The sequence below is a fragment of the Varroa jacobsoni genome, unplaced genomic scaffold (genome assembly GCF_002532875.2).
Source record: "Varroa jacobsoni isolate VJ856 unplaced genomic scaffold, vjacob_1.0 scaffold_1267, whole genome shotgun sequence".
NCBI classification, from domain to species: domain Eukaryota; kingdom Metazoa; phylum Arthropoda; class Arachnida; order Mesostigmata; family Varroidae; genus Varroa; species Varroa jacobsoni.
The window spans coordinates 1-12,572 of NW_019214169.1; the positions used below are offsets into that span (position 1 = coordinate 1).

At 39.3% G+C, this 12,572-nt stretch overlaps 1 protein-coding gene and 2 long non-coding RNA genes across 7 annotated transcripts in view; 2 read left to right on the forward strand and 1 right to left on the reverse strand.

The window, feature by feature from the left end:
• Positions 1–6: 6 nt before the first annotated feature.
• Positions 7–12,572, reverse strand: part of LOC111268239 (uncharacterized) — a 23,665-nt gene continuing 11,099 nt past the window's right edge. The window contains exons 1-4 of one of the 4 annotated variants that reach the window (XR_015314122.1): positions 11,175–11,265; positions 1,220–1,596; positions 559–652; positions 7–436 (exon numbers count right to left, since the gene is read on the reverse strand). This is a non-coding gene — a long non-coding RNA (uncharacterized LOC111268239). Of the gene's footprint in view, positions 437–558; positions 653–1,219; positions 1,597–2,203; positions 2,267–11,174; positions 11,266–11,347; positions 11,454–12,320; positions 12,480–12,572 lie in introns of those variants that run through there. The other 3 variants (XR_002685080.1, XR_015314123.1, XR_015314124.1) reach the window with 3 other exon arrangements.
• Positions 4,878–5,392, forward strand: LOC147752414 (uncharacterized). Its single transcript, XR_015314125.1, has 2 exons — positions 4,878–5,166; positions 5,277–5,392. It is a non-coding gene; the product is annotated as an uncharacterized LOC147752414 (long non-coding RNA).
• Positions 8,377–11,603, forward strand: LOC147752415 (poly(A) polymerase gamma-like). 2 transcript variants are annotated; one of them, XM_086971602.1, is made up of 3 exons: positions 8,377–9,947; positions 10,415–10,585; positions 11,205–11,603. In XM_086971602.1, the coding sequence occupies exons 1-3, from the start codon at positions 9,780–9,782 to the stop codon at positions 11,370–11,372; spliced, it is 507 nt and encodes a 168-aa protein (XP_086827728.1). In that variant the 5' UTR covers positions 8,377–9,779; the 3' UTR covers positions 11,373–11,603. The 2 variants fall into 2 exon arrangements, with proteins under 2 accessions (XP_086827728.1, XP_086827729.1); XM_086971603.1 differs by having other exon boundaries at positions 11,269–11,347.

Consider the following 12,572-nt stretch of genomic DNA (forward strand, 5'->3'; position numbering starts at 1 on the left):
TTGAAACCGTGTTTAAATCGGAGGGAGTCATATTAAATTAATACATTCATTAGACATATCTCTATTGGCCATTGGAAAATATCTTTTGATCTAAATACAGCATATTCCAAATAGCCTTATAATAACATTTAAAGCTATTATTGTATACTGTTGATCTTTGATCTAGATTAACTCTGCTGGCTTTCGTTACTTGTTAGTTATTAACCATTCGGCAGCGAGGTTGTTACGCATGGAGAATTTGAAATTCAGGGAAAAATAACCAAGCCTGATTAAGGTAAAAATGTTTCTTCTTGCTTATAAGGCTATTTTCTATAGCCTTGCTTACAACATTAAACCTACTGGCTTCTCATGTCATCTTATCAAAATAATTCACTGATACCGAGAGACATTCTTTTTGGGACCGAGGTGCTCGTCCAAATTGATCTGCGTCGCGGATCTGCAAATTTAAAACAAAAATTACCAGTTTTCAAGCTTGCTGTTAAGAGCCGGTGGTTGAGCGTGATTTCTGCTAAGTACGACTAAAACAGGTGCAATCTGTTGACCCTGTGACAGCCTTACAAATAAAATGAGTCCTGTGACGTCTCCTCGCAGAAAGATCACTTGTGGACGCTGTATTTCTCGGGCCGTGAGCAATCCTTGCATTTTTCACTGTCTTGCACAGGAACGAAGTTACAAACAACCGCCGACATCAAAGAGAAGAAAAAAACAATTACAATAGGACACAATTTGCTTTCGGCAACCGATCGTTCAAACACTTAAATTTACTAATCTTTAAAATGAACATTTAATTTCTACTGAAACGGCGAAGCAACCTGTGCTCTGAAATCCCTTTCAGCCAGGTGGACTTATTCTAACTATATCCGCAGCGAATACTGATATTGAACGAACTAGCACGCCACATAAAACTGGCCAATAGTTGTTTGTAAGAGACCTCCTAATGACGTTCACCCTATGCGGACCATCAGATCCTAAAATAGGGTCTTCAAATTTCTGAGTGTGAATAATACAAGAAAACATTATATATATATATATTATAGAATGTGTTTAGGTTTTGTTTAAATTCTATAAACTGTAATTATATTGAAATGTACCAAAACCATGTTGCTGTTAGGGGGCTGATAATGCTGACGCTATGAATAATAAAATAAATAGGCTATTGAACTTCGCCATGGTTTCGCTTATTGCTGCAGCAATACTGGATAAACCCATGACTTCTTACTGGCTTTTGTTGTCCTTAATTGGGCTCTACGTTTAATAAAGTGCCGATGGAAGATCAGAATGAAGATTGTTTGCATGTGTAATGTTAAAAAGCAAATATGACACAGGCTGCCGACACGATCCACCGCACGCACCAGTCCTCCGAGGTCAGCCATGACCCGAGCGACTTGTAACAACTTCCACAACGTTGATTGTCGCACTCTTGAACGCAGCTAATGTCCCTCTGATCCGTTAGAAGCGGCCGCCGGCAGTTTCGGTGCGTCAAATGAAAGTAATTGCCCCTTTGGCCAGACGAACGTCAAGCTTTCGGAGCGTGACTGGCTCACGAGTCTAGTCATCTCCACTCTTTAGTAGCGTATAGTGACGCACAATTGGCCCCTAAAAAGACAAAATAAATTGGCTTTTTTGCATACAGTCGCTACAACAGCCAACTAACTGCATAAGGTTTCCTTTAATTTTAAGAAAACGGTACCGCTTTTAAGTTCATATAAATAAAATATTGTGATTTGATGCAACTTACTTCTGTATGATAAAATTATCGCTGCAACCAGCTCTATACATAAAAAAAAAATCGACTACAAGTCGTTCGTATTCGAACAAGCAACGGAATCGAAACACAAAGACGGATTTAGGTTTTTCCTTGCCTAGGTTCATGCCTTGTATTCGTTCGAAAAAAATAGCCGAGACGCCCTGTCCCACCCGTTGGTTAGCCTCAACCCAGTTTCATTAAACTCACGCGCTTCGATTGTCACCAAATCTATTTAATGATTGTTAAATTTGTATGACAACATCCACAAAACAACACACCAAGACCATAAGTGCTGTTCTCCATGGAACACATCAGCTGCTGGGGCAAAGATAACGTTTTTTTAAATATAGGTCAAGAGCCGACACGTACTTAAGGTGTTACTAGTAGTATTAGGTTCGATCATATAACTATTGAAATTAACGAGATAACTGGATTACGAATAACTGCAGAAGATACCTGTTGTTTTTTTATGAGGAGCCCGTTGCCAACATGTTCTCTATTTTCGAAGGTATATTTTTTTATGGAGCTCTTGTAGGAATCATATAAGCAATGATGACTGACAGGTAGCAAATTCCATTAATAAACAATTTCAGGTCATCGTAAGTGTGACACGCTACAACTCGTATCAGTCATCCAGTCTGCCTGTCTGCAAAAAGAAGGAAGCGGACTTTTAACTATGACAATACAAATGTTAGCTTTGTTTTTTGTGCCTCGTCATTCAGATTGTTGCATCATTTATGCTTACTTTGAGCGGCTAGTTTAAGATTTGATCGCTTCTAGTTAAAGTCGAAATCAACGAGTTTTCTTAACGCTTAAGGTCTTCGCGGGTTACTTTTGTCCATAAACTATTTCTAGTTATTGTAACAAAAACAAAGAAAACGCTCGGAATCGATGACAGAACGAGTGGCTGTGCACAGCGGTAAAGTTGAAAATCGACTCAGACGGCGTGAATTACCGGCCAGGTACAAGGCAGACTAGCGGATAACTTCGTAACTTCGAAAAACGCTACACCGTGATCGTGTTTCAATACGAGCAGCTACTCATGATTATTATTTCGTTTAACAAGGTCATCTTGCGCTCGTCTTGCATTTCTATCTAAACGCTATCTATCTTTTAATAATTTTAAGAACGATTATATTTTACAATTTTGCTAGAAAGTGTCAGCTATTTACACGTAAATGTTTATTTACTTCGAATAGGCTGACAAACTGGAATAGTTTTTAGTGTTATTTTTTTTAACCATTTTAAAGGAAAAAAGGTACTCCATGTGAAGCTGAGAAATAATTAACACGCCAGATCCACTGTTTGCCTAGTGCAATAGACGCGGGACGCAGCTACCTAACAAAATATAGTGTAATTACATAGTCTTTTCTACTAATAGCTTTTCCATTGGCTCATTGTGTTGGCGTGGGGGCATCGGCATTGATCGACGGCTGGAAGCCGGAGGGGAAGAGTTCGTCAGCTGTTTCGCCGATAAATAGTCAAAAAGACTTCATGCTAATTGCTTTAGAAGCTGTCCATTAGGCTACAAAATAGCTTGATACGGTCGTCAAAATAAATGTTTGTGATCGTTGTGACCTGGTTGATTGAGACCGCTCTAACATCCTACTATCGATCAGCGGGTTCGGAAAGCATTTTGCGCCTACACATTTATTTAACTGTCATTAGTTTTACAGGCTGATCAGTCATGACGCGTAACATCTACGGGGAGTCTGGCGTGTGCATAAACGACACAATATGCGATTGTTTTAACACTTCAATAAATGTTATTGAAAACGGTAGACTGCAACATTCCTATATATTATACGTATAGTGAAGTGCATGTACAGGTGATGGTTTTTATTTTCGAGAAGACAAAACTATCACAGAGAAAATACTTTGTCACGTGTTAGTCAAACAATTAGCTCTCGCTAAGTACTGAAAAATAAAAATCAATTTTGAAGAATATGAGGCTAGACCTTATTCTAGAGGCTAGAGTCTCTGCTTGACTATAAGCTGCCGCAGAACGTTCCATTTATCCAACTGGTAATATTTCGAACGTTCACTAACAATGCGTTTTGTCGTACTCGGTTCATCGGTGGAGATATGTGTAGCTCACGAGAGGAAAACCCGAAACGAAAGTAACGCCATGGAACAAAAGTCGTTATCCCCATAGAAACCTTAACATTGATGCTGTCAGAGATTTAAGGCATATGAATGTGCATACATATTCTATGAGTAACCCCAGGGGTTAACCATCCATGTAACGTACAAACGATTCTTTCGGCCAAAGAATAATTTTCTAACTCCTTTCTATTTTCTACGAATGTAGCCAGATGACGACTTCGTATAAAGCGTATCTGATGCGTGAAGGGACGTTGTATGTGTCAGACCTTGTCCAGAGTACATGATAACAATATTAATACGGTGTTGATTCATTAAAGAGGGATCTTCAGCGTGGTTTTTCAAAATAATACAACCACAGCTATGCTACGTTCATATTGAAGTTGAATTACATGTTAGGGACAGACGCACGAAACCAATACGAGGAACTGACAGATGATTTTAATATCAGCCAAATTGAAAACATCTCCCCTATATAAGTCCCAGACCACGCAGCAAGCGTAGAGTAGTGCTATTTTTAATTAAGTTATTACTAATATGTAAAAGGTTCGAATCAAGTTGAAGTTCTGATATTATTGATCGCCTAGTAAATATTGATTCTAATTGAGAAATAATGCATAGTAAGAGATGAGTGGCAAGTTGTTAATCGCTATGGGTATCGGATGCTCAATATGATAAATCATCAGACTTGCTCTACATCCTCTATATACACAGGCCAACCATGTGGTTGATATGGTACGCCCGTTCGTAGGTAACTGTTACTGATTGCACTTCTTGTAATTACTGTACATCTTTAGGTAACAAAGGCATCGATCGAATCTTTAATTAAGCAATCCTGCCTTAGGGTAAATGCCCTGCAAACGAGAGATTCTCTTCGCTCAAGCCAACTAACCTATTAACTATTCAAACTTCAAAGTTTTTCTAACTATTCAAATACTATATCAAAACAAATTCTAAGAATACACCTTGCATTGTTGTACGAATGATGCTTGATACTGGAAAAATGCTTGACTAAGGTGCAAAGAACTTTTTGCGGTTTCTGTATGCAACCGGTACGCTTCTAACGACGAAGCCAAGAGTGAGCCGGATGGATGCTGGACTTCGGTGAGTGACCGCAGCAAATGGCTCCAGGGGGTAGCTATGCTGAAGGGAATCCTGAACAGGGCGACCCTCAGAGCGGCTTCCAGGAAAAGCATCAGGTGGAACACAACTATGAAGATGAGAGGCCTCCCCCTGGCCCCCTGAATTTACGTCTGAGCAGTCCGCAACCCAGCCGTGCCGTCGAATACTGTCATTTGGCGCACAATCTGCGACAGGTATGCTTGGAAAATATCGGCGGATCTTATCATCGCTTTTTCCGTTGATTCCAATGAGCTCAACGACTTCAGACGGTATATGCATAGTGCCGAAGATTATTTTCGGTTAGTTCCAGGTCCGTCGAGTTCCTCGTGTGCATATGAAGCCCGAGCATGGTGGTGGAAGCCTGCTATTGGAGCACATCACTTAAATGGCTTGTGCCAATAAATGTCTGTATTGATTTAATATATTTATTTCTGTTACCCTTGTACAGCGCTTCGTATTCAGGTCTAGCATGTATTGCATGAAGTCAATATGGTGTTATGGAAGGACTGAATCACGAGCTAGTCAGATCATCAAGAAATAGGTTTGTAGATGAGTCAGCGAGGGTCTTTTTTTTAGTGGTCTCTTTTACATATGTACCTAGCGGTCCAGCTCGAAATCATGCTGTTATCATGTTAATCTTGTTAGTTGATGGGTGGATTTAGGATGTCCGTAGGAATAGAACGTAAAATGAAGAGCTTAGTGGAAACGTAACTTGTTGCATGAATGTAAAAATAATCGTTGGCCATTTCTAGAAGGGCCCCGACCATTTGTTTGAAATGTCCATTAATTTAGAACACCATCGGCGTTAAGGTCACAGTGCCTCTTTGTCTCTGGCTGCGCTTTAGGCAATACAGAGTGAACTTATGGCAAAGAGACGGGACATCTGACTTGCCAATGCCCTGTCCAACCTTTATATCGTGTAGTTCTGTCTGGAAATAAATTGTTGACAATTGAATTACCCATGCGACAGGACAGATTCTAACGTGATGGTTGGCAAGTTGCATGATATTTGAAAAAACGTGTACATAACTTATTTAGTTGAATGAAAAAAGGTTTCGCATACAAGAAATTAAAACCTTTCATTCAATTTCCCGAATATTGTTTACCACACGAATGAATTGATTTTTTTCTTAAAATTAAACTGTACTCTAACCAGAATCATTGGCGTAATGTACTGAGACTTTTTACTATCGTTTTGAAATAGATACCTGAGTTTTCCTATATACAACGAGGGATAATTTCGGTACCTCTAACGACGAGTGTGAATCCAATTGTATTGTCACAAAATATAGAAATACACGACTGTCACAAATATAAGTTCTATAATTGTTTCGCTTATTTTACCGACTCAAATCATCCAGAACTCTCTCTGCGTGTTGAGTTCTGAAAACAAATTCTGAAACATCATTCAGGAATAATAGTAACTCCCAAAAGCAGTAGAACAGACAAAGGTCAAGGTACTTTTAAGGATTACATCAAAACTTCACGCTCTGCAATGGAAACTGGAAATGCACAATGGGTTTCCTGCTACGGCACAGCTTGCTTACCCAGCAATAATCGTTTGCTATGTGGACAAGTACACGAACAGCTCTCAAGCGAAAGTTTCGTTGGTTGTGTTTTAAAAAAAGAAAAAGGCGTGAGCCTTAAACCTGGGCAGGCGACGGCAAACGAAGTCATTGCAATCAGCAACACTAGAAAATTCTCTTCAAGAGCAACGGAAGACCTGCATCTTTGGATCGGATCTCAAAAAACATATAGAATTACGATTACGTCGGACGTGATCATATGTGACAATAATAGAAATAATAAGTCTGACGCTTTGTCTGACACGTTGCTTCAAAAACCGCTGCTTAAAATATCCTCATCAACCGAAGAACAAACCATACATAGATGCACATAATTTTTGACTAATAAGTTTGTTTGACTATTACTGAACTGTTAAAAGTCACTATAGTCTGCCAAGCCAGAAGTTACTGGCAAGTTCTATAATTCCAAGATCGAACACAGTTACCGAACCTTCAGAACTTGCGTTTGTCCATTCAGAAGACAGCTGATCGAAGAGCAGGCCGAGATTCCTTTGTGCTTGCTATTTAGCCAATTATTATGCTGCACATATTCGAATGACAAACATAAACAGTTGGGAAAAAAAATATTTAAAAATATGTTGCGGAAACTTCGCCATGATATTGAAATTAATTCCCGTTTACTATTTTTACAGATTTTTTCAATATATGCTAACATAGTTAATACTAATTGGTGAATTTAAGCTACTATATCAACGTGGTCAATTTGAGTGTCCGCCGCAAGTTTCTGAACGGTACGAGGTTACCAATCGAGTGCTCAGCCTCTTCAAGACGTGGCTCTATCATGTCATGGACGCGAAGGGACTTCGAGAGGCACTCCACGGGGCACCCTCATTTCGGATGCGTCAGTTTGGGTCGTTGAGGTTGGGTGTGCAGGACGTAACTTCTGATATTGATCTTTGTTTCGTTGGCCCTCGCTGGATAAGCCGTGAAGAGTTCTTCACAAGTTTCCCCAAGTTGGTCAGTGGGTAGGCGCGGCCAGTCAGTCTTAGTCAGGTCAATCCAGTATTTTAATAATGTTTCATTCACTGATTAATCCGCATCTTAAGTAGAAAGAAGACATCGCATAAAAGCACTTTGCCGAAAAACAACCGACTGAGTAAACTATCTCAACGAACGGAAATGCTATGCTACTCAATTATATATTTGACCCTAAACATTTTTACTAAATAATAATGTAGCCTATTAAATGAGCTTTTTATATTCATTGACTCCATATGCACCGTGGACTCATCCGAAGTAAAGTTAGAACAGTACCCTCATGAATTTACCAAGTTGAGTGTTCTTCCGCTGGCCTTTGTACCCGTGATTCGCGTCACCTGTCGAAACTTCGGAATAGATATTGTCTTCGCTCGTGCAGAAGTTGACGAGATCTCCCGAGAGCTGGACCTTCTCAGCAGCTCTACTATCGAAAGGTATAATTGTTGATTTCTAATTTTTAGCGAACGTATATTTAGTCTGTATCACTCAGAACTCAAACTGCCACACCCAGTATCGAAATGGTCATTTAAAGGATGATTAATCATCATTTTAGTTTTCGCCAAAAAAGGCTGCGCACTTGGAGCTTCCCTGATCCTTATCCTTATCTTAGCTACATACATTTAGGGACGTCGTAAGTGCGATCGAAATTTGGAAAGTCAAAAAAAGTAAAAGGAACGGCTGAAGCAAAACTGTATATCATGTAGTGTTGTTAATGTTCTGTAACTCGGTATTGTAACTAATATAACTATGAATATTTAGCAAAGCTGCGAATGTGGTGCTTGGAAATGATAAATAATTAAATTTATCTATCAATACATTTAATTAATAATTTAACATACAATGATAACAGTTAAGTACAATTAAACGTAAACAACAGCTTTTCGGTCAGTCCTATTATACTAGTGCATATACTACTAATGTAGAACCTGTTTATAATACCTACAAAGGTATTAGAAGCCTTCAATCAAATTCAATTAATCAAAGAAACGGCTGAACGATAATTTGGTCACCCCCTTCTCTCAATCAAGTTCTCACATATATTCAACGGTAGTTTTCCAAGAAGCGTCTTGCAGGATTACGCCATTTTAACCCAGAAGTAACATAATCTTAGTTTGGTTATGTTTTATTTTTTCATTTATTTTTATATTTCAACAGCTTAGTAAGATCACAGCTTGCCTAAAAAATGAATATATGTAACGGTTCCTACTTGACGCTTGTGCTCTCTACCGGTGTATTGATCAGTTTGGTAACAGACATTCGCTGTATACGCTCGCTGAATGGATACAGGGTAACTGAAGTTGTCTTAAGGTTCGTGCCCCGCTATCGCGTGTTTCAGCTGGCCTTAAAGACTATTCGCTTCTGGGCGAAGTGTCATAAAATATATTCTCATACACTAGGTAAGCAAAAACGTCCTTAATAAAAATTCTTTTCGATCAGGCCAAAAATTAAGCATCGTAAGAATTATCATTGTAAAAAGCTATGTTTTCTAAAAAAAATTTTCGCGCAACGGTTTTCTTCTCGCTAGGGTGTGCCAATATATATATATATCAACCTCCAATTAGCATTCATTTGGGATTGTGCTCAGAATACCGGTGTATGTTACAGGTTACCTTGGTGGGATATCATGGGCGATACTTGTGGCGAAGGTCTGTACAATATACCCGAAAGCAGGTGCTGCTCGTATTGTCAACAAGTTTTTTCTAGTGATGTCACAGTGGAGATGGCCAGAGCCTGTCATGCTTCTTCCTGAAGGATACGGTGCCAGCCCGCATCTTTGGTCGGTGACCCAGATGCCCTGGGACATCATGCCAATCATTACTCCAGTTTATCCCCAGCAGAATTCAAGGTACCTCGTAAAACCTACGTTACCCTTTGCTACACAAGCCATTGGGTGTGCAAATCCATCGATAGGATTGTTTAAATGAATGCGCCTAATCACTGACAAAAGCTAAGGAGAGATTATATATACAAAAATAAGAATCGAACATTTAGAAAACGCTACTACAGAAGCAGTTGAGTAGTTTCATGCTTTTTTTTTTTACTGATTCTCTGCTCTTTACTGAGTTACCGAGCATCTGTCTGTACAACTTTCCAGTTACCTTGATGAATAAATCCTAATCTGCTTCTACATTAGTAGTATTCAGTTCAATCGCGTGCTCCAAGTGTATACTACCAACATGTAATATAAGTTTGGTGACATATCGAATTTGAGCTTTAACGTATCAAAAAGCACTCTACTCGTGATGAAGAACGCGTTTACGGAGGGTCTTCGAATTTCCGACGCCGTTCTCTTAGAAAGTGTCGACTGGGGGAAACTTTTCGAGCCCGTGGATATCTTCTTGCTTTATGAGCACTTCGTTATACTTCAGACTGTACGACATAACACAGACGGTGACGACAAGGAACTTTGGGTGAGCCTGTTTATTGACCTACCAGCCCAAAGTATACTTTTATATTAATATTGTAAGTACTAAGACACGATAGAGCTGAAGCACCGAAATTCAATTTTTTTCAATTGCGTAAATTTTAATTGTTCGACGAATAGTTACCATTGATGTCTCCGTATGGGTCCCATACTGTCTAGTAGCGTGAAGTTAGTATAGTTGAAAACTAACATAGGATCCCACTGTACGATACGGCGTTTCGCTCGTCTTAAAGGTCCATTTTTGTTAGAGTACCATTGAACTTTCATCTTGAAGGTCTAAATTCGTCTAAATTTCCAGCCAGATTACTAATCCGGCTGTGAATTTGGAGGCGCGCAGACTTCGTCTAGTGTTGAAAGGAAGCCATGACAAGAATAATGCCGCTAGTAAAATTCAAATTATATATTTAGTCTATATGACTACCAGCTAAATGATCGGCCATCAAATGCGTGTAGGTGATTTCAGTTGAGCGCTGTATGAAAAAATTCCTGAATGGTATCGATCAGTGTCAGCAATGTCCTGTGGAATATTTACACGTTAGCCCGGATTATTCTATGCGCGTCCATGAAGATCACCTCCAAATATCTTGGCTATTCGGGGTGCAGTTTTTACCAGATGCCGATCAGGTTAGTAAGTTTTACCCGCGCGGGTGAATAACTCAAATTTCAAATAAGCATGCATTTACACGAGAACATAACCCGCTTTGAAAGGCTTTTTGTCTGCCTTGCTGTGCACTTTTTGCTGTAGCAAGTTCTGAGGCCTATATGACGTATTTTGAAAGCGGGGGAAGATGGGGCGATATGGGGCGCAATCTACTTAACGCCACCGAACAACGTTCTCCGTGACTTTGGCTTATAGCAACCATTGCCGTAAGAGAAACGGTACCTCAGTATGTTCTACAAAACACTACTTACCTATGATAGTGGTCAAAAAGGTGCTTGAAGTGGGTCATTAACTTTAAAGTCGTAATAGAAAGAAAAGCAAGCAATCTCATTTCTTTGCACTTCAGTTGGCATCTATCGAATAAAACGCTTATTTGTGTCCAACTGCTTAAATTTTACCCGTAGAGGGTCGAGCAATCCAAAATGCACCAAACTACACAAACAAAGACAGCCCATTCCGTAGCCTACATAACCCTATCTACCCCTATGTTATCATTAAATTGGACTTATCTATTATTTAAGTGTTCGACCTCTATGTGCAGATATTTCTTACAAACTAATTCTGTGTGGGGATGCTTGTTAGCATTTAGACGATCTCGAGGAACACACGCAAAGTCTATTCTCTTCGATCGTGTCATCGTTATTAGGTGGACAAGTTGTCCTCGACGAGCGCGACTTCATTCGAAGCTTCTTTGTAAATCGCCACAATGCCCGGGAGCTAATGGAGTCTCGAGATGGATGGTCAGAATGATACAATCATTCATTTATGGTCAGGACTAGGAATAACTAATCATCGAGGACATCATCATTCGGAGCAGAGGTTCGTCGTAGTCTGAAAGAGACGTGCGATGTTTAATTAGCCGTGTGCTCAGGACACAAATAACATGTTTAAAATGAGGTGCACTTTCGTACATCACGACATTGGCAAATATGAAGGGACAAGTGAAGATTTATTTAACTTAAACACTGAAAAAAAAAATAATGTGAGGCCTTATTAACGTGTGTGCACGTAATTAACAGCCATAACTAAACCGATCGTGCGCGATTGACGTCCTACACGAAATAAGTACACCTTGACATGTCAACAAGTCTCTGCTAGACTCATTTCGCTATGGTTAGAAATGGTAAAAATACACATGTGGAAAATGTAAACCGAAAAATAATTATGGTATTCACTGAATAATACACGCATAGATTTTGAACGAAACGATAATAGCTTTGTACACCTTTTTAGCGACCGATCTATAATCAAAAAAAAAAAAAAAAAACGTTTGCTTTCGAACAGTGTTTCTTCAAACACTAATGGTTTCTATGTTATATATGATGATAGAAAATTCCGAATTTTGCTTGTACACAACCTGTTTTTTTAGAAATTTTTCAACACAATGCGGCCTCCTGCCATCGACAAGGCGCGATTAGCCAACCTTATTTTTACTAGCTTACAGACAATACATTCAGTTATTAGTTAGACATAATAGTAGCGTCTGAATGAATGTTTTTTTATCTTATTAAATGTGAAGTTTGTCGACAACGATGTGACAAACAGAAAGAGAACGATAAGGACGTTTTTAACTCAGTATGTTAATAAAACAATCGTACTCTTGTGTATGTAATAATGCCGGCTGTGATTGGTCGAAGTCTCCTGATAAGTGCTTTCAATTTTGAGTACATGTCGCAAAAAAGAACTACAAATACTCACAAGTTAAAGCTAATGTAAAAGGTGCAGTAGACGCCAGAGCGGCTCAACGGCCGCCGCGTTTGCGCATTTATCTAGGAAGACCGACGTTCCCACTGCGGAAAGCTACACAGATGTCACTCGCATAGAATAGGGTAAGAATAATCCTTGGATGAGGACGACCTAAGACGAAAAACATGATTAACAGGTCGTCGAGTTAATCTGGATTAAACATGGCGCGCTCAACGAAACCGGATATTTTATAATGCTTTGAAG